This window comes from Prenolepis imparis, unplaced genomic scaffold (genome assembly GCF_030444845.1).
Source record: "Prenolepis imparis isolate NDT839.2.m4 unplaced genomic scaffold, iyPreImpa1.0 SCAF_7, whole genome shotgun sequence".
Taxonomy (NCBI): Eukaryota; Metazoa; Arthropoda; class Insecta; order Hymenoptera; family Formicidae; genus Prenolepis; species Prenolepis imparis.
The window spans coordinates 1461930-1489372 of NW_028141165.1; the positions used below are offsets into that span (position 1 = coordinate 1461930).

Below are 27443 nucleotides of genomic sequence, written 5' to 3' on the forward strand. Positions count from 1 at the left end.
CGCTGTTGTCGACGCGGTCCGTACGCGTTTGCTCGTTCCCGGTCGGCGTTCACGTCCAAAATTAGTAAATAAAGGACGATGGCAACGTTCGAGCTGCGCGCCGTCGTGTCGTCGTCATCGTCGTCTCGCGGAGGGTGTACGGTGTAAAATATGAAGTGGAAACGTGCCGCGTGTTTCGCGACTGCTCAGGAAAGCGCGAGGAACGTCGCCGTGTGACGTCGGCGACCGACAAACTGTTGGGCTCGCTTCCTGACGCGTGTGACGAGATACACGTTCGCTGGCGAACCGGGATACTTCCTCGAGGACCGCGAGGACGGACGGCGGATGAGACGGAAAGACGGAAAAAGAGAGAGAAAGAGAGAGAGAGAGAGAGAGAGAGAGAGAGAGAGAGAGAGAGAGAGAGAGAGAGAGAGAAGAGGATAATCCGTGCTCCAGAGTTCACGTCGTAAGGTACGAATTCCCGCTATTTTTAGCCGGCCCGTCGCGGCCGGCGTGAACGTGTGCATGTGTGTGCCTTCTTCCTCGACGATTCCCATTCAGAGCTTTACGTCCTCGTCGTCGTGGGCGAGCGACGAATCATTACTTATCACGGAGCAAAAAAGAGAGAGAGAGAGAGAGAGAGAGAGAGAGAGAGAGAGAGAGAGAGAGAGAGAGAGGGAGCAAGAGAAAGAAATGACGTAGAGTCTAGAAAATTGTGATAAAAGGCAGGTGAAAATAAGGGAATCTTGATGAATAAGAGGGATTGAGAATACAGAGAAAGTCAAACGTTGAACACACACACATAGGAAAATATTAGATTAGATTTATAAGGAAAATATTTAGAGTAATCAGAAAAAGTATGGAGGAAAGTTCAAAACTATTAATATGGATTAAGTAATATGTAGATATCTCTTCAGGTAGAAGAGATATGCGATATGGTAATTTGGAGATAATGATATTTCAATACATTAGTCTCTTCATCTAATTGCTTGTAAAATGATAATCAAATACTTACTGTAATTAGTAGTTACATAAACGAGAATTTTCCAAGAATTTATTAGCTTGTTTGTCAGTGTTTGCTGTTATCTAAATAAAATTATATAGATGATCATCTAGATGAAATTTTGGCGTTATCTTATCTTTATATAGATAATTAAAAAATGTATTATCTATATCTGCATCTTAGATAAAAAAAAGTGTTATCTTTACTAAATGATCTAAAATAATATTCAGATAATTTGATTTAGAGTTTCATAGCACATGAAAATATTTTAAGTAGTAGAACTTGAGCAGTAAACGATAAAAACTTATAAATAAAAAACTATGAATATATTTTTATATCTCTTTTATAATTTTCATTTTTTTATTTTACATTACATTTTTATTTATTTACATTTTTTAACTGTTTACATAAGCGATTTTAAAAATAATATTATCTGGAAGTTATCTAGATGAATCGTCATATAATTTTATCTTTTATCTAGATATATTTAAAACAAAATTATCTTCATCTTATCTAAGACAAATTTACATATTTTTATCTCATCTTTATCTAGCTAATTTTAAAATCATCTAAGCACAACACTGTTGTTTGTACAAACAGGAAAAGTATCTTGAGCAATCGACAATGATTCTATAATGATTTTATATGAAACAATGCATGTTTTTATTCCACGTCTGGTAAAAAGTAGAAAAATCTGATGTTCGGTTTTCTAATTAATTCAAAATAAATTTTATATATAATTTATATATAATTTTTTTATTAATTTATATATAATTTTATATATAACTTATATTTATATTAATTTTAAATATAATTTATAATATAATATATTTTTAAGATTCTTCCACAAAACAGTTATAAATCAAGGCAAATTTCTCTTTTATATACACACTTTCTCTCTTCCATATCTTTCTTGTTCCAGTATACAAACAATGATTATCTCAACTGTCCGATTCGCGTAAAGATACACGGTGCCTCGCTTCTAAGGGGTCGGCTTCGCCCAAACTAGGCGCGAGACACTACCGTGTCTCTTGATACACAACTACCAGAAAAATACATCTAAAAAAAAAAAAAAATATTGCACAACATTATGTTTCTTAACAATATGTTTAATAATTAGAGATAATAACGTAATTTTTAAAAATATCACACACGCGATCAGAGAACGTTGCGTGAAAATATATTTTAATTATAATGCTCACTCACACTGTTGCGTGACAATATTATTAATTATATTTATATTATTAATTATAATTAATAATAATATTTTTATATACAATTTTATTTATAAAATATATGTAAAAATAATTTTATATATAGAATTTGATATTTTTATACATCATGTTATACATTAATTTTATATATTTTATATTAGTATTAATTTTTATATAAAAGAATCGAGATGGGAGGACATTATTGCACGCACAATATATCGTCGATGGACGTATGTACATACACCCTCGCGAGAGTCTCGATCTCTTGCTATCGTGGGCGTCGCGTGATTACCCAACGATAAAAGAGGAGCGTGCTCGTTGTCGCGAGGACGACATGCACACATACACACACACATACATACATGTGTAGTCGTAAACTAAAGAATGTCTGAACTTTCCCGTAAATGGTTTATCGGAAAGATATTTCTTCGAGGTATCAGGATAGCTATTTCCGTCGACAGGAACCTACATACCGCAACAACGCACGTTTTATATGTGTATATGTGTCTGTATATGTATATGTGCACAGGCATATACGTATACTTATAGGACATGTACGTTTCATTTGACCCGATTAACAATTGGATTCTTTAAGTGGTTCCTCCGCTCTCGAGCGTCGCGAAGGAAGTTTGATACGTCTTATGTCTGTGCGATTTGTCGATACATGTATAGAATGTCCCACAGGAACTTGTATGCGGAATCGTGATAAGCTTTTTTAATTTTTTTTATTTTTTTTATTTATTTTAATTTTATTTATTTATTTTTTTGGGGAGAGCGCCGGTCGTCGACCTACCTTTTGTGTTTTCGCAAAACCAGTAGCCATTAAGTTGATTAATTTTGTCGATTAATTTTGTCGATTAATTTTGTTGATTAATTTTGTCATTAAATTTCCTTGGTTGTTAAATTATTTGACGAAGTTATACAGCAACGCGAGGAGAAAATCAAGTTTTCTGGCATATTCGAATCGTGAACACATTCATAATGTATTTATCTGATGAGAAATAATTATATACAATTTTATCATATAAAATCATCATCATATAAAATTTCATTTGAGATTATTATATTTATATATTTTATACTTATATTTTTATATATTTATTTCTCACTTTGTACGAGAACCAATAGATTATTCTATATTTGGTACGGTTTTTATTTTTTTCTTAATTTTTGGATCATCTCAGATATTATCTGGATGTCATTTATTTATTTAGATAATTGGAAAACCGAATGTCAAAATTTTTCTAATATATTAATATATTTTCTAATATAATATTAATATTTTCTAATATATTTTCTAATATAATAATTTCTTCTAAAGAATAAAATATAAAATAAAATAAAATGTATCACTTCAAATCATCGTAGAATCACTGTCGATTTCTTTAGACTTAGACCGACTTCTCTTGTTTGTACAAACAAGCTAATAAATTCTTGGAAGGTGTTTATCTGAATATTCGATTATCATACGATAATTTCGAGAAACTTCTGGGGAGAGTATAAGAAATCTACAAATACGCATTCTGAAATGTAAAAAAAAATTTATTACATATAACTCAATCGGTCTATCGCATAATTAAACTTTCAGATTTTGTTGTCTCTCCGGATCCCGTTCTTTCTCTCTATTTCTCCGAAATCTCTCATTTCATTTTTAATTGCAATAAAATACAACAGATTCTTCAATTCGCATCTCTCCTACAGAATTGCGAATTCGAACAAATTCGCGATCGCGCAACATCCCGATGCGAATTGCATCTCGCGAGATTCCGCGATGACCGTTTTTGAACACGCGTCACCGAGAAACACGATGCTCTTAATAATACCGATGTGAATCATGATGACATCGATCCAACGTGCACCGTGACATCACGGTTTTCTACGTACATCCTTAAACACGTCACGCTTCAGTGGATTGACCTTCACCGGAAAGAGAGAGAAAGAAAGAGAGAGAGAAAGGAGAGGGAGGAGAGAAATAGAGATAGAAATAGAGGGAGAGGGAGCATTGTACGATTGACCGTGTTCATCGAACGGTAAATCTATAGCTTTAGTCATCCCTGATGAGAAATCGATTTTATCGGAAGAAAATCGTGAATCTCAGAATTTCAGGTATGATAACGTACGATAATTGCATACTATAAGTTGTTTTCGCGTATAAATATTCTACAGGAAATTTATTTAGACAAAATTCGTATATCTTATATATATTTTGTTGTGATTATTATATAATATAGGATCGAATAAAAACGAACAATGAAAAAATCTGATATCAAAATTACGCGAGAAAAAGAGGGGGGAAATTCGCGAATACGTCGGAGAGAGATGGAGAAAGATGGAGAAAAAGACGGGAGAGTCATTACATTAGAGGGACATGAGTCCCTTCTTCGAGGTTGCTGCTACCTACACGCGGATATATACTCGTCCCGCTAAAAATACCGTAAACGCGAGCGGGCGACCGATCGGGATTGTATCGGGAGCGGAGCGACGACGCTGCCAATCTCGGCGCGGACGCAAATAATTGCTTTCTCTTCTCTTCACTACCATCTTCCCCCTTCCCCTTCGTCGTGGCGAATTTATATTTGCCGCCCCGTTATGAAGAATAGCGTTAATCGAGCGATTTTCTCTCGTCTCTGGGAATACATCTCTTTAATGTCGGATCAGCATCGATCCTTATATGTATATGATATGTGCATTGAAAGAATTTTCTCTAATTTAGCCTGAAAATCATGATAATCGCGGGACAATATGATATGGAAAGAATTTTATGAGAATTTCTCTAATTAATATCACAATAAAAATAATATCTGTTACAATAAAATATAAAATATGTTTGATCAATTTTACTAAACTGCACAGTAAAATTAATCAAACATTTTATATTTTATATTGTAATAGATATTATTTTTATTGTGATAAATATTAATCAGAGAAATTCTCCTAAAATTCTTTCCATACCATATTGTCTCACGATTATTATGATTTTCAGGGTAAATTCTAAGAGAAAATTCTCTCTGTGTGGGAGTCGTCGATAGAGGAATCTTTGACAGATATCGCAAGTAAAGGGTAGCGGGTTAATTAATTCTTCTCATTATTTTGAGTATAAAAGTATTGAGGTAAGAGCATCGAAAAATAAATATTTTACGAGATATTTTATAGTTTGTATAAAATTAATGTCACGTTAAAGTTGAAGATATCTCGTAAACTATTCATTTCTCGGTCATCCTACTATTATAACATTTTATATTGTTTATTTATTAGACATTAAATAAATATTTTATCAAGAAAGAACAATTTGCGAACTGTTTATCTCGTTAGGCTCTTAATTACTCCGTTGTGATTTACTTGTGATATTTAATATCCAGAGTCTTTTATTTTAATATTCTTTGACAGATGTTTAAGAGTCAAAAAAATTGTTTTATACACACATATATATATTTTTTGTTGTATAAATCGTAATATTTGGCATAAAATGTTATAAGAGTAGGATGACCGAGAAATGAATTTATGAGATATCTTGAACTTTAACGTGACATTAATTTTATACAAACTATAAAATATCTCGTAAAATATTTATTTTTCGATGATCTTACCTCACTATCTTTATGCACAAAATAACGAGAGGAATTGATTGATATAAAGAAAACAAATGTAAAAAAATTCTTCTCTTGGAAAATCTTTTTGCGGAGAGTTTTCGCCGAGGTTTTCACCAAATTTACAATCTCGGAAGAGCCAAGTCTCATCTCTTAAATCATATTTTATTCCGATTAAAAGGTCTCTCCGGTTCGCTTTATCAGTGCGCGATAACATTTTTTTCTGCGCGATTTAGGGTGAATAAGAGCGTCTAGAGAACAGCATCGTTATTATATATATAATTCGTTTATTTCAGCTTATCGCCAGGAAAGGAACTTGGTTTACATAACTTTATCTTAACCACTCTCATCCATCCACACTTCCTTACATACTCTCTTCTAGTTTCCTATTACTACCTCTAGAGCCTATAATAGACAAAACTATATTATTCTATCTCTTTAAGTGACTAATAGCCTTATATATATTTTTATATAAACTTTATATAAACTTTCCTACAATATTCAACTTGTACATAAATTTAAATACCTATGAAAACGTGAAAACGTGTATTTAACGAAAATATTTTACCTAATTAAATCATTACATCATTAAATCATTTTTAATTCCTTATCATTTACAATTTACAAGCACTTAACCGAGAACTTAACAAAATCTATATAAATAGTAACTTATCCATACTCCTGCTCTCTTATCACATATCACATCTCACATTATATCTTATTGCTTTTCATAAATCTTTACACACTTTTCCTTAAAACTCTCTTATTTATATTTTCCATCACCTTGTATATACTATCTCAAATCTGTCTTACACTGTTATCTTAACTACTAAGTCTTATATCTTATTTCTTATACCTTATACTTCTTCACTCACACACCTTATACCTCTCTACTATTACATTCTTCTTTTTTTCTCTCCTTTTCAATTTTCTCTTTTTCTTTCCATAAACTTTTTAGTATCCTTCCTTTTTCTGTGTCTAACTCATCACTAACAAGGAAAGGTACCCAACTGTCACTCACGGATTTTAATGAAACTTTGCACACTTGTAAAACTGTGCAAAATAATAGACTCGTATTTTTTTTTTATGAGCGATTTTAAGGGCAGACTATACCACAAGTAGTAGGGATAAAACAAAAGAAACAATTAATGAATTAAATTCAATATACTAATTGTTATTGAAGAAACTATTATTGTATGCACTGTTAAATTTAATACAAATTAATTCCAAATAACTTATTTAACAAGACACTTCATGTACCTTTAAAAATTGTCGACCAATAATACTACAAATAAGAAAAAATATGATTTTCGCCACAAAGTACTCACAAAGTATGGGCGTTATATTTAATCAGCCATTTTGTATTTTTAAATTATAATGACAGATTCGAATTCTGCGACCCCGCAAACCCCATAATACCTCAGTTTTCAAAAAAATTGTCAAGAATGTATTTATAACGTGAAAACCACCTCATATATACAAGGGGTTGTTTCTGCCCTTAAAATCGCTTCTCCGCACATAAAAAAAAATACGTGTCTATTATTTTGCATAGTTTTACAAGTGTGCAAAGTTTCATTAAAATCCGTGAGTGACAGTTGGGTACCTTTACTTGTAAGTATTCTCTTTATCTTCTCTTCCTTATTTTTGCCTAATTTACTGAACCAATCTCCAATCTCCAATCTTCCTACACTCTTCAACATAATGTTCTAAACAATGAACAGCATCGTTATTGCAATCTTTCCCGGGATTATCCGCGAGCAAAAGTTAACCGAGACAGAGTGTTCGTTTAAAAGGCAACCGCGACGTCTAACCGCGATGTTTCCTTGAAGAACGCGGTCTTCTCGGAAGATTCTAAGACACATTTTCCCGAGAACACATTCATCGACGCGTTTATATACGCATGATAGAAATGAAACCGTCCATCAGCGGTTCTGGTCGTCGACGTGTTCACGAAACTCTGGAAGATTCGCGTTAACGAGCGACTCTCTCGTTACTTCTGACAAGCGGAACCCAAGGAGATGCGAGAGAGGAAATTATACTCGGGAACGACATGAATGCGACAAGTTCTGAAATATGTAGACGGCGGATGGAACTGCGTCTACACCGGAACACGTTCCACTTTCTCAATGCACAAAGGGATGGGTCTTTGAATCCTTTGAAACCGCGATATTCTCATTTCGTCTTGGAAAAGTTGGCGACAGTCGAGGCGTTTCACGAGATCTCATGAATTCTATACAAGTTTTATATGTAGTTATAAAACATATATATCGTTTTTTTAAATATATGAATGACAAGATTCTCCCTTTTTTTCTCTCGCAAATAGAACCTTTGTCGAGTAACAATGGCGATGATGTAAAATGTATAAATTGTTTAGCATAAGAAATTATGTATATACATATATGCTGGATGTCTCTGAACTGATAATATATATACAATTGCGAAAACATGATGTTTATCCTTTGGAAATATCTAGAAAATCTAGAATTCTCAAGTATTTTTTTATAAGAGAGGATCTTTTTTTTAAACAATACCTTTTTATATTATTTCTCATTTTACATTTATATTGTTAATCTAATTTATATACGTCGAATACTAGGAAACTTATAGATATCTGAAAAAAATTCTTTAACCTTCTGTCAATGCATAATCTTTTACCTTTGTCATCAAGAACTCGTTCATTGACAAAAGGGTTAAACTTACATGGGTTTAAGCTTTTGATCCGATTTGGAGACACTCTATATACATATAAAACTGTTGCGATATACAAGATGTATCAAAAGTGTACAAGAAAAATAGCCCCCAGAGATGAGATTTCTTTCATTTTATCTAAATACCAAAAAATATATTGTTTTCTTTTCATCGTCAATTATCCTCCAAACAATGTGGGATCTCCATATTCGTATTAGTGATGTAACGAATGTGCGATTTCATGGATATTCGCGAATGCGAATGCGAATGCGAATATTGACTTGCACGAACCTGCCGGTGCTAGCTGTAGCCGGTTGGCCCGCGCGTAAGATTCGTGGGACTTATTATTCAGAGATAAATATGAAATACTGTGAGTATAAAAAACAATATTGAATAATTTAAACTCAAGAAAACTGCTGAATTGTTTAGTTCCTATCCTAGCCAAATAAGATCTAGTCAATTTGTGTAGTTGTAAGTAAAATAATGTTTTTCGTTTTTGGTCAACAAAATTATTAATACATTGTAAAATTTACAATGTAAATCCTTAAGGCTGGCCAACTTAATAAAGAAAAATTATTTAATTGTCTAGTTTTTTAACAACATTTTATATATTTTTTCCTCTAAAGAGACCAACTTTTACTAAAGTAATATTCGCAAAACATTCGCATATTTTCTGCGAATACGAATACGAATGCGAATACTTTGAAATCAGCGAATATTCGCGAATACGAATATTCGTTACATCACTAATTCGTATGGTATTTTGATTATGAGTAAAAGTCACGGTATTTTATTGTTAGCCGTAATCGAGAGATGTTCTCAATCGCGGAAGGAAGAGGCAGGACCGTGTCACGTGTCGCGTCGCGACGTCGCCTTTTCGGTGTCATTGTTTCATTCACCCGAGGGGAGCAGCCGCTCTCGCGCGTGGACAGGATGGAGAGAAAGGGATGGTCGATATATGTATATGTATGTACGTCGGATCCAGGCGCCTCAACTTAAGCACGGGCGCCGCACTTAAGTCAGCCGTTATCCATATTGCGGTGCATTAAGCGACGAGCTTACGCCGTCTCGCAGGGATGTCCCAGAGAAAGAGAGAGAGAACAGAGGGAGAGAGAGAGGGCTCGGATAGTCAAGTGGAGAATTATTTTCTTTCAGACGTGTGTGGACCTTGTCTGGTCCACACAACATGACGTCGCCATCCAGACGCGGCTCGTCGTCGCCTCTCGGTGCACAGAATGCATCGTTCGTCAATGCCGCGAAAATTATGCAGTGTGTAATTTACTTTAATAAGAGGAAGAAAAAAAAGAAAAGAAAATCTTTTCTCAAAATCGAGAGAAGGAAATTAAGATAAAAGTATCAATGCTTGGACATGCACTTATAGCTGGACATTCGTATTTTTTTGGTCTTTAAATGCAGATGTTTAAACTTTTAGCCATATGAACATACATAGCCATATGTACATTTAATATATATGTATATACATTCCATATTTAAAGTTTAGATATCCGTATTTAAAAACTGAAAAAATACGAATGTCCAAAGCATTTGGTACTTTTAAAATGTTTTCTATTATTTCACAATTTTGAAGAGTGAAAAATATTTTATTATCTCATATATAATTTTGATAAGTTTGAAGATAAAATTCTGAAGAAGAGCTATTTTAACATTCTTTATCGTACTACAGACTTATGACGTGCTAGAGAAATTTTATTTCATGGAAAATTGTGAGTATAGTGTTAGAATTTTTTGTGCAAATAAAGTCGTTGTAAAGAAAAAGATGAATGCAATTTTCGTAATTAAATATTGAGTTTATTATCGCGAGAAAAAATTTAAATTAACATTATATTTATTCAAATTTAATGATTTTTTAAATCGCTAAATATAAATGTAATGTCGAAATGCAAATATAAATGTAATGTTAAAATAAATTCGAAGTTGAAGTCGATATGTCAAGATATGTCAAAATTACAAACTTGTCAGTCATTTGCAAAAATTTATATAGAGTAGTTTTTCAGATTTTACTGAAAAATAAGTTAATTTTAACATTGAATATACGTTCAATGTTAATGGAATACACAGAGAGAGAGAGAGAGAGAGAGAGAGAGCACAATACATAATTAATTAATTTAATAAAGATTCAACAATTAAAATCGTGTATATTAATTTTAATCTTTATAATGAATTTTTTCTGAGAGAAAGTTCTAATATATACTTAATTTTAAATATCATAAAACACATGCTGTAGCTATAACAAGATAAATTAATTTCAAATTTTTTAATTGTGAGAGATGAAGTATTTTGAAGTCAAAAAATTATATCAAGTAGGTATATAAGAAAAAACTATAAGCAATAATTATTTTTTTTAGTTGTTTGTTGAACTGTATTATACAGATTTTTTTACTTAAATACTTGGATAAACTTTCCGAACATATTTTTCGATTGTGATTATGACTTCTCATAAGTCATTTTTGCTTTCGTAATTTCTTAATTCGATAATTAAGCATTTTGAAATAATTTTTTTTCTGAAAAAGCCTTAAGTAATAATAATAATAATAATAATTATTATTATTATTAATGTTATTGGTTAAGAATGCTATTAAAGAATATTATTAATTAATTTTTATTAAAATTCTTAATATTAATAATAATAAAAATTAATTAATAATATTCTTTAATAGAATTCTTAACCAATAACATTAATAATAATAAAATTAATAATAATTATTATTAATAAATAGTTATTATTATTAATAAAACTCGGAAATTATCGACACTTTGATATTTTAGCGAAGGTTGCGAATTGGTCAATGGATACGTCTGGCAAGGTTTATAAAAGCGCTTCGGAAACGTATATTCGCGTCCGTGATTTATTTCGTTGGCGAAGCAACTGTCGCGCATTGACGAAACCGTGGCGTAATTTATGCGCCACGAAGGCGCTTAGCTATTTTGGCGAGGAAAAATTTCTCTGTAGGAGACAACGAGATAGATAGAGAGTGAGAGAGAAAAAGATTGGTCGGCGAGGTTGGCGACTGTTGGGCAACAATTACGTTTCATTAATCGTCCCGGAATGAAATTAATACGACAGACAATTTCTTAGCACGATAGTCACGTGTGGTAAGAGCCGAGTTATTTAGAGTCACTTGAGTTTGTTAACGCGCATATTGAACAAACTGGCATCATAGACGTCGTAAAACTGTCTTACATTTTAATAAATCGCAACAGCGAAATAGCGAAAGGGAGCTCGAGGTCAAGATCCCAGAATTGTTCTCTTCTTTAGGGAAAATTCTATTAATTTTAAATTAAATATATAATCTATATATCGCTGATTTTTCGCTAATTTTTTCTACACTTATTATTTTCTGCTAAATTCTTTATACACGAAGTATATATTCCTATCATTTTATATACATAAAATTGATTATAAGTTCAAATATATTTAATTGGAATGGGAAAATTTGAAAGTGCGTGAAGGAATCCTTCTCTGAAGGATTTCCCCGAGGAATTTAGGAAATTAGAGGACGTCTCCTTGATACGTGGACAAGGAGACGAGAAGACGATGCGGAGAGAAGAAACCTATCGACGACGGGTCGGGATACACTGGCGTTTCGATGCCCGAAATAAACTCACCGCGTTCTCTTTCTCTCTCTATCTTCCTCTCGGCTTCTTCATTTTCTAATGTAAGACTCTGACGGCTATAGCTACTCTCTATCGTTGTCATCCTCGTTTATGAGAGCGTCTGCGCCGGCGGTTCCGCCTGGGAGGCAGGAAGCGGCTAAAAAAAAAAAAAGAATAAAGAAAGAGAAAGACAGAAAAAGAAGAAAAAAGAATCATGTGGCAATAAAAAAAACGCTAGCATCTCGAAATCCGTTATTGCTCGGGATGGAATCAAAATATTAATGTTCCTCGAAAAATTCAAATGGATTTTACTCCGAAATCTTTTCTGAGCTTCAACAGCGAGAGACAAGTGTAAAATTAATATATCATGTATAGTGCGTCAAAATACTTGTCTCTTGTGAAAATAACAAATAACAGAGTAGACGAGAAACTTTATTTAGATATTAGATGTATATACGAAAGCAATTGCCTTTTTTTTAATGCGTCTTCAGCATCATCCATGTCTGAAGATTTACCTTGAAAGCTCCGCGCTTCTTAGTTAGTATATTATATAATAGTTTATTATTATTATTGTCACATATATACACACAAACCTCCGCGCTTCTTAGTGTATTATAGTTTATTATTATTATTGCGTATTTAATATGGAGAATGCATAATCCACACAAAAGTTTGGCTAAAAAATGTCCAGGTTTATTTTGATCATAATGATTATAAGAGAAATAAGAGGAGAAAATTTACAATATATTAGAATTTTTTTTCTCATTTGCTTTTCTTTTCACAGATAAACGCAGGCAAGATGGTTGTCGGAGAAGCAAGTATACATAATATTATGGGGGGGATGGAGAGTACGGGGGGTGTGCGACTTCATAACCACAAGCGGAAGCTTAAACAAAGGTAAATAAATGTAAATATAATGTTAGTCTGATTTATATAAGAGTCCAATAATCCACAGTCGCGTAATCCACTTCTTTGTATACGAAGATGTTTTTGTACAGTTTAAAAATAAAAATTATATCAAGAAAGAAAAATTCTGATAAGAACTGTCATAAATAAACTATTAAAATTAATAATTTTTTGAATCTATAATTGATGACAGAGCTTAAGTTGGATACAACGATTAATTCAACAATGTAATTAGATTGCAAATTAATCAGTCTTCTACCTCTCGTCTTTAATTTCTCGTCAAAATGTTTTTTGCAGATTTGATATCATAAAGAAATTAGGACAGGGCACTTATGGCAAGGTGCAATTAGGAATAAACAAGGAAACTGGTCAGGAGGTGGCAATAAAGACGATCAAGAAATGCAAGATAGAAACGGAAGCCGATTTGATCAGAATACGAAGGGAAATACAGATCATGTCGAGCGTTCAACATCCGAACATCATTCATATTTACGAGGGTGAGAGTTTTCGATAACATATATTATGGATATGTTGGATAGTATAATTGATCTACATTATATAAGTAGCTGATTAAAGAAAAGAGAATTTATTAAATTACAGCTAGAATTAACTAATTTCGATGAAAATTAATTTTCACTCTTTTGTACGATTTATTTAACGAAATTCTACGAATTAATTTTGCCACGTAATGTTATATTTTATTATATAATCTTACAGTGTTCGAAAACAAAGAAAAGATGGTGCTAGTCATGGAATACGCAGCCGGTGGTGAATTGTACGACTATTTGAGCGACCGCAAGGTTCTAAGTGAACACGAGGCACGGAGAATATTCCGGCAGATCGCCACCGCCGTCTTTTATTGCCACAAACACAAAATCTGCCACAGAGATCTGAAGCTCGAGAACATCTTGTTGGATCAAGTCGGGAACGCCAAGATAGCCGACTTCGGTCTCTCAAACGTGTTCGATGAGCAACGTCTGTTGAATACATTCTGCGGCAGTCCGTTGTACGCGAGTCCGGAGATCGTGAAGGGAACTCCTTATCACGGACCGGAAGTGGATTGCTGGAGTCTGGGTGTTCTGCTATATACGTTGGTTTACGGTGCTATGCCCTTCGATGGGTCTAATTTCAAACGACTAGTCAAGCAGATCTCGCAATCCGATTACTTTGAGCCCAAGAAGCCGTCTCGTAAGTATAACGCTTGTATAGAACGCTTGGATCATTTTGTTCACTTCTATCTTCTTCCGCTTTAGCCGCCTCGGTGCTTATAAAGGAGATGCTCACAGTGTGTCCTGCCAGACGCGCTGATATTGAAAAAATCTGCACTCATTGGTGGGTGAACGAGGGCTACGAACAAAATTGTCTCGATATTGCCGAGGATCTGGCGGCTCAGACCCCTGTACGGTTGGATCTGTTGCTCTCACTGGTGCCACAGTCCGCCAGCGCCGAGAAGCTGCTGGTGGGCGATCAACAGGCGGGCGGAGACGTCGCGAATAATATGTCTTCCGAAACGCTAGTACCTACCAGATGCCATTCGGTCGGTAGCTTGATGGAACTCGATCAGAACTCTGACAGAAGAATGAAAGAATTGTTCGACGAGGAACCAAGGTCTTCCGCGGCCGGGGATGCTAAGAGGAAGCTGGAGACAACATCATCGATGGATGAGACGACCGCGGCGGGGGTGAAGAGGAAAGAGAGGTCTAGAAGGAAAGAGAAGTCGGATGAGAGAGAGTCCAGAGCGTATAGATCTGTGTCGAGGTAGATATTAATTTTGGAATTACTTTCTGATTAAGATTTAATTCCGTGAAGGAATGTAATGTGTGTATGTGTCGATAAATTTTTTTATTTTAGGCATCATTCGGCTCCAATTCCAAATTCTATATCGGAGGAGACGATGGAGGTGGATCCTGCAACCATAACTGTTCCTACGAGTAAGACTGTCGATTTTGATAGAGCGGAAGGCGCGGCTGCTTGCTTAGAACTCATCGAAGAATCAAAAGAGAGATCGCCGAGTAAAGAAAGGAGCAAGACACCATTGATGAGCGAATGCGAACAGTCACGCGAACCAATATCCGCTGAGAACGTTCAGCAAATATATGAGATTAATGAAAAGGCTAGCAATGAGGAAGACATGTCTTCACAAACGCATACCAAGTCTCCTAGCAAAAGTTTATACGAAGATACAGATACTGTTTCGGAAAGCGCCAATAAAATGAGTGAGATGCCGCTTGATAAGAAGTCAGATGCCGTGGAATCAAAAGTGCCAAATGAAAATGACACAAGTACCAGAAACGAAGCGTACTTGTCGCAAGATATGCAGCAATTCGAACCAACGGAGAACGACTTCAAGAAACTCAGAGAGAAGGCCCTCTCTTTTAACTCCGAGCTGCCAAATGAAGTGATAAGTCCACCCGCTAAACCCGTTGAGAGACGGCGCTCAAAGATATTCGAGACTGCCGAGAAATTTAATCAGCTGGCGTCTACTCCGGAAAATGAGAAACCCAAGAAGATATTTATTCCTGGTGTTAACGTGGGAGGCGCGAAGCGAGCCTTTGAACGAAAGGCCAGCCTCTCGTCCGTAACCACGCCACCCCCCGTAAAAGCCAGCGCGTCCAAAGTTATTATCGATGTGCCAACCGACAAGAAGGGCGAGAAGGAGGCAGAACAAAAGCAGGCGGTAGGAAGTCAGGAAATCATGGCCACTGACGACAGATTGAATAAGCGAGACGAAGCGAAGAAACGCGCCGTCGATATCATAAGCGGCGCGATTGGTAAACCTCCGATGCAAAGAAAGCTGAACGGTTCGCCGCCAATATCGCCTCAAAGCTCGGACTCCAAAAAACTCGGACTGAAGATACAAGTCGCACCGAATGACATGCGATCGGCCACTGTCTCCGTCTCCACGCCAATCGAGACGAAATTCGACGGCAAATCGGCGACACCGGAAGCAACCGTAAGTGCTAGATTAACACTATTTAGCGCGTATTTTATCTATTACGAATCGGCTCGCATTTGATTTTTTGTTTCTTTTTACTTTTTTTTAAAAATAGATAACTAGCACGTCAACTGCCACCGAAAATTCGCAATTGGAAGAACCTAAGATGTCAAGTAAAATGGAGATAACATTAAAGAGCGCAACGTTACCTAGACGAAAAACTAGCAAAGCCGAAATTACGTTATCCGGGTCCAAGCCGCCGGAAACCGTAGCGTTTAAGTCCGAGGTAGAGGCTAAGATCGATGCTTTTCAGCCGCAGAAACTGCGCACGCAGAGATCGGAGGTGGCGTTTCCGGTCGCCGCTGTGGAGTTGCCTCGTGCAAGTAGGAGCGCGAGCTTAGAACCGGAAGACGGACTTCAGGCTGCACCGCCGAGAGAAAGAATTATACCAATTCAGGTTTGATTTTTCAATCATATATATATATTTTTTTTAATTTTATATGATGGGAAATTAACTTTTGCTTTTGCAAAACGTATAGGTGGAAACGGGAACTGAGGAATACGCGACTACACCGCCGGTTAAACCGATATTCCAGAAATCAATGTCTCAGCGGTCGGGCTCTCTGTCGCGTCAATCGACCGCTGATTCGGACACAGACAGCGCTCTCGGTTCAACAGTGGGTCCGGAACCGATCAGAAAGAGTCCTAGGGAGTATATAATTCCTATCGCGGTGGAGGGTGGCGGTTACGTCACTCCTAGATCGGGTAGTCTGGAGCCTGAGAGCAAGACCAGTACACCGACGAGCACGAATCCGCCGAGATCCCGATTCAGTAGACCGAGAAGAATGAGTTCTCTCCTCTCGGACGCTAGCGAGGACGAGTCTCCCTTTTCTTCGTTGCACGGGTAAAGTATACAGTTTATTAAATAAACAATTTGAACATGTTTATATATGTATGAATGTACAGTTATACTGTCATCAGGATCAGCTGGTGCAGCGAAGCTGCTCTATAAATTCGAATTTGAGTACATCTTGTCCTTTCGATTTCGACAGCGAGGATCTATTGCAAAGACACATGCATCGGTTGAGGAGTTCGCGGCCGTCCAGGTCGACCGAACACGCCGACAGTTTGTCGTCCGGCGAGGACGACGACGACGACGGTTTCGAGTTACTGACGGCCGAGAATCTGTTCTCGACCTTATTGTCCAGAGTGCGAAGTCTGACGCAACGACTCAACGTTGATGATCGACCCGGTGGTTTCTCGAGCAGCAGACTGTTCAGCCGACTCGGCTCTCAACCCACGTCGCAAGCGTTTTGGAATCTTAACAAGCCTCTGTCTAGGTAAATACGCGTATCTCGTTGCTCTTATAATTATATCGCGCGTGTGAATATTCTGAACATTTTCAGCTTGGACCTAACAGAGACGTATCGAGAACAAAACATTCTCGATAAAACTTCTCTTAACGATTAATCAATTATTTAAGAATCTCTAACCTTATGTCATTGATTGATATATTTATGCTTGTCTGTGCAAGCTACGAGAGCTATGTCGAAACACGGACCATGACTACGTGAGTCCAATTGTTCAGAAAGAGATTTTGTAATAGAACGTAGTGTAACACGCGCCCGTTAGCCGAGATACAAGTAGTAGTCATCGTAAAAAAAGAAAAAAAGAAACACAGAGATCGCAATTGGACACACAGCCAGCAGGTTAAAGAAACTAGATATATACATCTGTACATGTATATGTGTCAGTCAATAATTTCGCCCCATCTCGGCTTAACCATCATGCGCTGCACGAAGACACCTGAGAGTAGCGTACACACGTTGTGTAAAAATAAACACGCCCGAAATACTTGCGATCAACCCGCATAAGGCTGACACCCCTTGCTTCTTGCCAAACACCTGCCTCTTACTTGCCAGTACTGATTTCGCCTTCGTAGACTTCGACTTATTTTTTGCGCACTTTCGTATCGCGGACGTCTTGGATGTGAATATTCTTTTTTCACCCTCGCTGTCTTAATTTTTTTCAAACACCTTCACGTTCACTCTCGAAATCGCATCAAAAGTTAATTAATCTATCTTTGCACGCTTACAGAGGTGATATCTTGTCGTTTTTCTTTTCTTTCGTACAGGCGACTCTCGGAATCACAGTTTAAACATTCTCTGAGTCGCGACGCGGATGTGTTTTCGAGAAGAAACTCCGCCAGCACCTCGAATCCCGGAACTCCGAACAGCCCTGGATCTCGCAGCACACCTTCCAGGGAAAGCGTCTTCGAAATCGGGAGTAATACGTTGCCAAGAGGTAAGAGAGTGTAGTACGATCATAATTTTACAATTTTACGTGGCACCTTGACACGGCGCGAGAACAAATCGTAACAAAATCAAGTCGCGTTGATGATTTAAAATTTTTTTCCCAAGTCTCTGATGTCTCTAATTGCTGTCGCTGTCGATCAAGGTCCACCATGAATTGTACATACGAATATTCAATGTTGTAGAATGTTGACTCGCGCGTTTCACAGAAGCTGAAGAGAGTTTTTCGTAATTTCTTTTTTTTTATTTATTTGTAATCTGTCTCTTACTTCCTCTTATATACAATTAGATCTGGTTCGATTATATTACAAAATATGGATAGCGAGAGCTTCTGCTGGAATCGTCGTAGTCATCAGTGCTACTTTGTCACTAGTTAAACTTATTAGCCTTGTGAGAAAATGCTGGATGGCATTCAGTATGCATCTCCTAGTACCTAGCTGTTGTCGAGTCGTTGATAGACAGAGCACATCTTTCTGTTTACTTTTACCTATTGTTTCTCTCTTTTTTCTTTTTTTTTTTAATTTTTTGATTACTTTCGATAAGTTGATTCTTTGATTTCTTGCCTGACGATGTTTTGCAATTTTTGGTACTAACACACGGTAGATTAATTATACGGTTCATGTTTGGCAGAGATGGGTATTATATATATACATGCGGAGATGGATCTCTTTTTCATTTTATAAATTCGAATATTTAATTCGCGAGATAGCGAGATAAATAAGCGAGATAACGTATGATATTGTCGATTTTTATATGAACGATATTTAATTATTGCCATTTGTATTCTCTTTTGACATAGATGCGAAAAAATGGATAAAGAAAGATTATTTTATAATATTTACATTCAATTTTTAAAAATATAACTGAGAGATAAAACAAATTCTTTATACGATTATTTTTAAATTCCATATTTTCAAAAGCATGTTTGCACGCATATTCCTTTTTTTTAATACGATAAATGAACTCTCTCGTTTTGAAGAACTTGTTTTTACTCATCCCAGTGTAAAAGTTATAGTACAGAATTTATCCAATGCGCGCTATTTTGCAAAATTAATATTATCTTTAATATGAATTACATGTTTTGTTTGAAAAATTAAAAAAAAAATGTAAATAAAGAGAGAGTAACAGGTAGAAATACTTTATCCCCTAGTAAATTAAAGAGACATAATAACGAATAAATAATGCAAGCTCACTTTGCCTGACATAGAACCTCGTAGGTAATACGCCATAGTTGTTGCGATGCACTGCTGCTGTTGATTCCCATTATTTCATAACAAAAGTAGTAGCAGTTCCTTATTTTTTTTTTCATTTACTTAGCGTATACACTAAATATTTTTGAAGCATGTGCTGCATACATATCCATATATACAATATACAAACAAGAGTCTCAATTCCACTATCCAAAGACTGAGATCCATATTTAATTCAAGTTCATGCATTAATTTACGTCTATCGTCGACTCTACAATCAGTAATTAAAATAATTGTTTGTTAGCATTTTTTCGTAAAAAAAAAAGAAAAAAATCAGAACTACAGTAGTTGATTTTTCGGCTTGATCGATTTGATTAACTTAAACGACAGGGACTTCTCTAAATCGATCCTTTTTATTCAACGATGAGAGTTTTAATTAATAATGTATCAAACTTGCTCTTTTATCTCTTACAAATATTCTCTATTTGTTTTTGAAAATATAATATAGATATAATTAATTTATTAATATAATATATATAATTATATGACATATGCATTAATACAAAATTAAAATAAATGATAACACATTTTCAGAGTATAAATTTTTTTTTTTGTAAATTATATAGAGCGATATAATTTGGAAAATTTTATATTTATGCAAAAAAAGAAAAAATAAGATATAAGAAGACCCTGTTTGTACGCGGCGGGATATTATATATGTTAATCAAACGATCGCTTAGCAAACAATTATTATCGGAGATATAATTTATAGAAAAATGTATACAGTGGCGTCGTTTTAATGACACGTTGATTGACGGTTTTATTGACGGTTGTTGCAGCGACCGTGCGAGTGACTCTACGTAGGCGGGCTGACGGTAATCCCCAGTAGACACAAACCAAGTTAGGTACTAATGCCTATATCTCCCTAATTCTCTCAAAGTGTTTTGACGTGACACCGACAAAGTCACACGCAGTATATCTCATTATATTATAGAGAAAAAGAAAAAGAACCGTTCGGTCAAAACGCACACACTCTCGTCGTCGAGGTCCTTGTCGAACATCGTCGATCTGTCTGATGTTACCGCATAGAATAATCTTCGAACGATCGCAGCGATTTGCGATTGACTAAAAAAAAAAAAAGAAACGATACAATTTCACACGATGGGAAGACAAATTGATGGACATTATTATATACACATTTAACACTTTCACGCGTGCGTCTTGGACGAGACCACCAGACGTCCTGCTCGCGAGAGTTCCTGTGAGAGATCTTCCAGGTTCCTCGGTATGATTTATTCCGGAGACGTGTGTATATTTGCATAAAGCGAAGTTATAAAAAAATTAATGGGAAAGCATACGAGGATGGCATAGTGAATCGACGAGGAGAGCTTTTAATCAATGAATCTATAATTTGACGTTTCGGCAAACGATGACGGATGTGTAAATGTGAATAAATCGCAATTGTGGAATAAATCACACCGAAACGTACCTGGCATCGCGAAAAATCGTTGATAGATAAGTTACTTGTTGCCATGTTTTAAGAATTTGAGAATAACTTTGTTATACGAGAGAGAAAGAGCGAGAGAGAGAGAGAGAGAGAGAAAAAAATAATTTTCTATGTGTTACGTATTGTTAGAGTGAGAGGTATTTGAAGAAAAGAAGAGAGAAAGAGAAAAAAAAATCAAAGTGATTGTATACTTTTTTTTGCAAGCGGAAGCTAACATTCTTGTCTGAGATGGCTGATATTTGTTGTGTTTTTAAGAGTTTAAATAACAGCGTTTTTATTACTTCACATTGTCTCCGCATGCTTTGATATAATGCATATATATATACGTACATATATATATATATATATATTTATATATATTGTATTTAATATTATGTATCCTTCCTTCTCCCTCTTTGTGGCACTACTTGTTCTAAGTCTACTCATTTAACACATTGTGATTTAGGAGCATATATATATATTTTTAATATATATATAAAATATAGTATATATTATAGTTTATATATTATATATTTATTTATTTTACCAGACGCGTAATTTTAATATCATTACCAAATATGTCGTTATTTTTTTGTTACTTGAAATCTACATAATTGTTTATATATACAATATATATATATATATATATATATGAAAGCGCGTCTTATTTGCATGATCACTGTTAAATGAGTACACACTTTATAATTTTCTGTATTAATACCTATATGTAAAAAAGGAAAGAGAGGCAGTACGTGTACATGCTACTGCTGTAGTATCGTTGATGCATATTTTCAAAGAGCCATTATTTACATGTGATCTCTTTTTATATAAGACTTGAGAAATCTTTATTTGAAATCTTCCACTATTCTAAGTCATCGATGTCACGTGGAGAGCGTATTTACAGTCACGTTTTAGAGAGCTTCCATGACTTGAAAATATACATCGACGAAAGCGAGTAGTTGTCCTACATAGGCGATATGTAGGAGCCGTTTTTGAGAAGACGCTCGACAAAATTTGAATGAGAGAAAGAGAGAGAGTGAGAGAAATATGTTTCATTTTATTTATTACATTTTTCGACAGAGATTTTATAAAAAAAGATTTATGTATGTAGAGAGAAATAAAGGAATGTAAATATACCGATATGAGAGTATTCTTACACAACTGTCCTATACCACATCAATGATACCTAGTTGTCACACAATACAGACACACACGCACGCACACATACACGCATGCGGAATGTGCATAGACCCTGTCTGGATTGCTTTCAGATAGAGTAGAGGAAGTACGCGAGCGAGACTTAGAAGCGGAGACGGCGGCTCAGGTCAGGAAAGAGTCGCTGGAGCACAATTTCACTCCCAGCTTGGCCCGCAGATTGAGCAGGCAGTTTATCGAGCAGACCCGGCACTCGATACCGCGTTCGCCGTCCGTACCTCGCGACGGCAGCAGGTACTGTCGGTCGCCGACGAGGGAGACGTCGGCGAGGAACCTGATCAACGAGATTGCGAGATTACGTCACTCGGCTACGTCCGACCAGACCGAGTACAGAGCCAGATCGCTCGATCGGAGGAGCGGCATCAGGAGGACCAACAGTCTGCTAGAGCCGTCCAGACTGGACCCATCGACGGAGAGACATTCACCTAGAAGGAGCATCAGTCTGTTCGACGACGACGAAGACGACGACGATGGGAGACTGCGGACGTCGCTACCGAAGCACGTGATGACGCTCGGCCGGAAGTACAAGGAGAGATCGAGCGTTGGGAACGGAAGACGAGAGAACTTCTACAATTACAGGACAACGGACAAGATTCAGGAGGAACCCGGCGACGACGCGTACCTCGTGTCTGGTCGCAAGGAGGATACCAATAACGTCGACAACGCCGTGGAGAACGGCTCTGTCTCGGAAGGTACATCCATATCTGTGTGCAACTCGAACGCCAATCTGGACATCACCACCACCTCGAGCGGTGTATCTGCCAGATCCTGCGAGACCTCGCCCACAGAGTCGTCGTCGAATCCGGGCGATTGCACGAGCAAGTCGATCGGCAAGTCCGATCACACGTCCATGAGCTTCGAGAACCGCTTGCTGGCGGCGGAGAACCTGATCAAGGAGTCGAAACTGAAGAATCTGACGCCGCAGCGATTCAATCCGAATCTCAGCTGCAATTACAAGGACACCGACAAGTGCGACAAGGAGGCACTGATCACCCCCTCACCTCCGGACTCGTCGACCAGTTCCATTGTGTCCAAAAGACGCAGCTGCATCCCGAGTCTCAGATTACGTTCGGGCTCGTTGACCAGAGAGCCGAGCGTGAGCTCGGATCGCAGGAAGTCGTTCACCGGCTCGCAGGACGCGCTGGCCGGAAACGCGAATCAGGAAAGATCGTTACTGAGCAAGTTCTTCAGAAGCAGCAGCAAGGAGCTCGAGCCGAAGACCAACAACAAACAGGACCAGAAGCCTAAACAGCATCGGATCTCGCGCTTCCTGCGACCGGATTTCTTCGATACGCCGCGAGAGGAGAGTCAATACGTTAAGGAGAAGGAGGCGCAGAAGGCGGCGGAGAACGAGCGCCGGAAGTCGCGATTCATGAGAAGAAAGAGCGAGAACAGGGAGGGCGAGAGTGCCAAGGACGAGAGGATCTGCAAGGAGCAGAAGAACGAGATGAACGCTTTGCAGAGAGATAAACTGGACAGCGTGGTCGCCTCTTCCGCCTCTTCCTCCTCTTCGGAAACCAAGTCTAAGAACGAGGACAAGGAGAGAGCGAAGGTGGAACGTGTCTCCGGCACGAAAAGCGGCTTCCTGCACTCATTGGAGAAGAAACTGGAGAGGCTGCGCACGAGCGACGAAACGACGTCGAGCGCGAAGTCAACGATAAACGACGGCGACCGGAAGGAACGTGAGTGCTCGGCACCGCCTATCGTGCCATGTCCTGCGGAATCTGCTGAAGTGACGAAGACGCTGAGTGTGGAGGATCTATCGTTGGACAAGAACGCCGGTGCCAAAAACGCGCCATCGGCCAAGGGACGAGTGACGTCGGTGTTGGGGCTGTTCAAGACGAACGCGGACGCGAAGCAGAACGGCCGGTCGCAGAACGCGATCATGAGCAGGCTGAAGAGGAGCCCACCTAAATGTCCCAAGTCGACCGAGTCGGAGGAAGACAGCACAACCAGTAGAATACCGACTAAGTTTGTCAGAGCCGACAGCAAATCGGGGAAGAGGATGCCGGAGATCAAGAGATCGCCAGAGAAGGTGACGAGTGAGAGCAAGAGATCGCCGCCGAAGGAGAAGTCGAAGGAAAAAGAGCCGATCGTTAAAGAGAAGAAACCTCTGATAGAGAAGCAATCGAGGGAGTTTAAAAGAGCGCCGGAGAAAAATGTCCAATCAGACTCTTCCGCGGATAAAGCGAAATCACAGAAAGCGGAGTCGCCGAAAAAATTGTCAGACGAGTCAGACTCTCAGAGAATCGTGGATAATAAACACTCGGAGTCCATTATTAGTGGCGAAGACAAGAAACTGATGAAGACCAAGAAGAATATTAGCTCTTTGGGCAAGAACGGATCTGTCGCGAGGATCGACAAAGCCGAGGACGTCGATAAAAAGACCAAGAAGCCGGTGAAGCCAAAGGAGAACGCGGATAAAGACGAAATCAATGGCGCTAAGAAGAAGAGGATAGTACGCGTCGTGAAGAAAGTCGTGAAGAAATCGTCCGACAGTTCGGAGAGTAAGTCCGACGAGAAGGAGAGAACGTCGAAGCTGTTGATGAAGAAGAAACCCGCGACGAAGAAGGAGAAGAGTCCCGAGACACCAAATGTCACAGCACCAGATTCGATCAAGGGAAACAACCTCGATGATCAGAGCATCGTGAAATCATCCTGTTCGAAACAGACGGAATTGGATGGAATCGTTCAGGAAATGTCGTTTGCGAAGTCCAGTGATGCTGGTGAACATCTTACGCAAAATACAGATACGTCGTCCAAAATCGATATTACGGAAGATCAAGCTGGATCGAAGTCTGACGCGAACTTGTCATTCATCGATCAGACCAGTTCCGTGCTTCAAAATACTTCGAACACTCCGAGTCCTGTAGCTCGCAACGATTCCAACTTTAATGTCAATCAGATTAAACAGCTGGAACAACATCGACCGAGCAGAGCGGGTCTGAAACTCGATTTGTCCAAGATACCGCAGCACACATTCAGACACACGACTCCCAAGAGAGACTCACCCAAGTCCGGATCACCCAAAGCGAATCCTGCTATGGGATCACCCAAGGACAATCCTGTGGCGGAGAGTGGCGATAAACTGGTAGACTGTCTGTCAAGGATGACGCATCACGCTAACATCACCGGCAACAAGATCATTATCGATAAGCCCTTACGTGCCAAGGACGTTGCTGAACTGAAGCGAGAGGTCACCGAATGCGTCAGAATCATGGAGAACCACATGGAGTCGCGAAACGATCGCTCAGACTCGCGAACCGTCGATGATTGTTCGACGTTAAACTCTCTCGCAAGCGACGAGAAGCCGAGAGAGAGCGCGATAGATACGCCTAGAGAGATCAACGACACGGACAACACTAAGGTGGCTAAAGAGTCGCCATCGGAAGATTGCCTGACCAGCGAGATGTTCTCGCCCGAAGAGCCGGAGAGCTTCGATTCCTGGTCGATCTGCTCAGCTGATCTGAACCACAATCGTGGCGATCTACATTCGCCGCTGCTGTACTCGCCTACGTCGCCGACGTCGTACTCCCTATTCATGCGCGGCGACAGTTCGGAGTCGGTGATAGACCGAATACGAAGACGCAGTTTCTACTCGAGGTTCAACGACCGGAAGAGACCGTCCCTGACGGCGCCGCCGCCGGGGGTGAGCAGCGCGACTCTGCCCAGGAGACTCAGCTTCAACAGCTCTAGGGAAAGGGAGCGCAGTAGGCTGTATTACGGCGTTTCCAGGACGAGGTAAATTAAATTGACACCATTCTCATTTTCCACCTCTTCTTCTAATCGTCTTAATTGTTTTTAAAAATTGCGATTTTTAATGACTTTTTAAAATTCTTACGATCAGTAGAGAATACTAAGTCTGACAATAAAGTTGTTGATTATCACTGTATCCCCTTCAAAATAGTCCCCTTGGGACAGGCATCAGTGTATAGCTTCCCAAGAGGACTACTTTGAAGAAGACAATCATCAATAAAATATGTAGCAATTGTACCATATAATAATGTATTTAATATAACTCATAAAATTTATATCTATCTATATTTCATAGATCGGACAACAGATACGGTTCATATGGCGATGAGATATCCTGCCGAAAGTCGCCGGTCGACCGAGAGAGATACAGTGACTTGTCGTCATCGCACGGTCATCACAGTCCGGAGGCGAAGTCCCTCTACGATCATCATTACTTGCCGTCTTCTTCGTACGATTCTTCGAAGAAGAGATACGTCAAGTCACCGACTTCGGATCTGTCGCGCGTCAAGTATCACAGCGCGGACGTCATCTCGGACAACGATCTCGCGGTTTCAGGGATCTACAAGGGTACCATGTCCAGATCGTCCTTGAACGACTCTGGTGGCACAATGACGGATTTCTACTGCAATAGGGGCGCATCGACCACTCTGCCGAGAAAGTACGGCTCCACCGTAAGCGGTCTCGAGCCGAAAAGCGTGGAGTACTATGAGGAGATCCTGTCACCGAGTAATCCTGACTATCTCTCGCCGCGCGATACCTGCCGATCGCCGTTGCTGGACAGCTACCTGAGCAGATGCGAGAACGGCTATCACAACAACGGCAATGTCGCGGATCTGTCACAGTTCCGCGCCGACAGGCAAAGGTCCTACGCTGATAGGATGGCGGATGTAATGGAGCTCGGCGAAGGGAACAGCAAACTATTCGGTGAGCAGGAAGGGTATATTGAACAAACGCGTTAAATTGTTCTTGTTGAAAGGTCGTCAACTTCAAGAACCATCTCTAACTTTGAAGATTATGAATATTTTCGTGAAATATATAATCACTCTTTAATTTACATATTCTTTGTTTTAATTTATAGGATGTAATTGAATAAAAATATTTGCCTTTTTCAGAAACATAATGCAACGTTTTGGCAAAACAAGAGACGCATCCTCGACAGCTGCAGATATATTCTGTTATGGAAACAGAACTGATTTTTAATTCAGATATAGAGAAAGTAATTTTATAAAAATAATATACCGGAATAGGAGAACGTCTTACTATTACAACGATTTTATATAATATAGTTTTATGATACATCAGTGAATCTCATTGCGCGTCAAAGTCTTGCGCTTCTTTATCACGATGATGAAATAATTGCGACGGCAGTAAAGATGCGGAATCAAGAAATATTAAACTAATACATCGAATGCATCATGTTGAAGTACAATGATTTCCGGTTAAGCATGATTTTTTTTACTGGGTTAGCGAGTCATTTCTTTAGCGAGTTCGAATCTTGAGACATCAAAAATTAATAATTTAGAAGCTATTTTATATGATATTTTGTATGTGAAGAGA

The 27443-nt window shown here is 38.1% G+C and overlaps 1 protein-coding gene across 3 annotated transcripts; it reads left to right on the top strand.

The window, feature by feature from the left end:
• Positions 1–27420, top strand: Nuak1 (Nuak family kinase 1). 3 transcript variants are annotated; one of them, XM_083042931.1, is made up of 14 exons: positions 1–450; positions 12871–12983; positions 13290–13489; positions 13710–14180; positions 14246–14750; positions 14844–15945; positions 16241–16384; positions 16467–16831; positions 16980–17267; positions 17462–17497; positions 18062–18231; positions 22187–25871; positions 26182–26810; positions 26999–27420. In XM_083042931.1, the coding sequence occupies exons 2-14, from the start codon at positions 12886–12888 to the stop codon at positions 27004–27006; spliced, it is 7701 nt and encodes a 2566-aa protein (XP_082899057.1). In that variant the 5' UTR covers positions 1–450; positions 12871–12885; the 3' UTR covers positions 27007–27420. The 3 variants fall into 3 exon arrangements, with proteins under 3 accessions (XP_082899057.1, XP_082899056.1, XP_082899058.1); XM_083042932.1 differs by having other exon boundaries at positions 426–450; positions 16043–16384; positions 26999–27418; XM_083042930.1 differs by lacking the exon at positions 17462–17497 and having other exon boundaries at positions 2–450; positions 16043–16384; positions 26999–27416.
• The last annotated feature ends 23 nt before the right edge of the window (positions 27421–27443 follow it).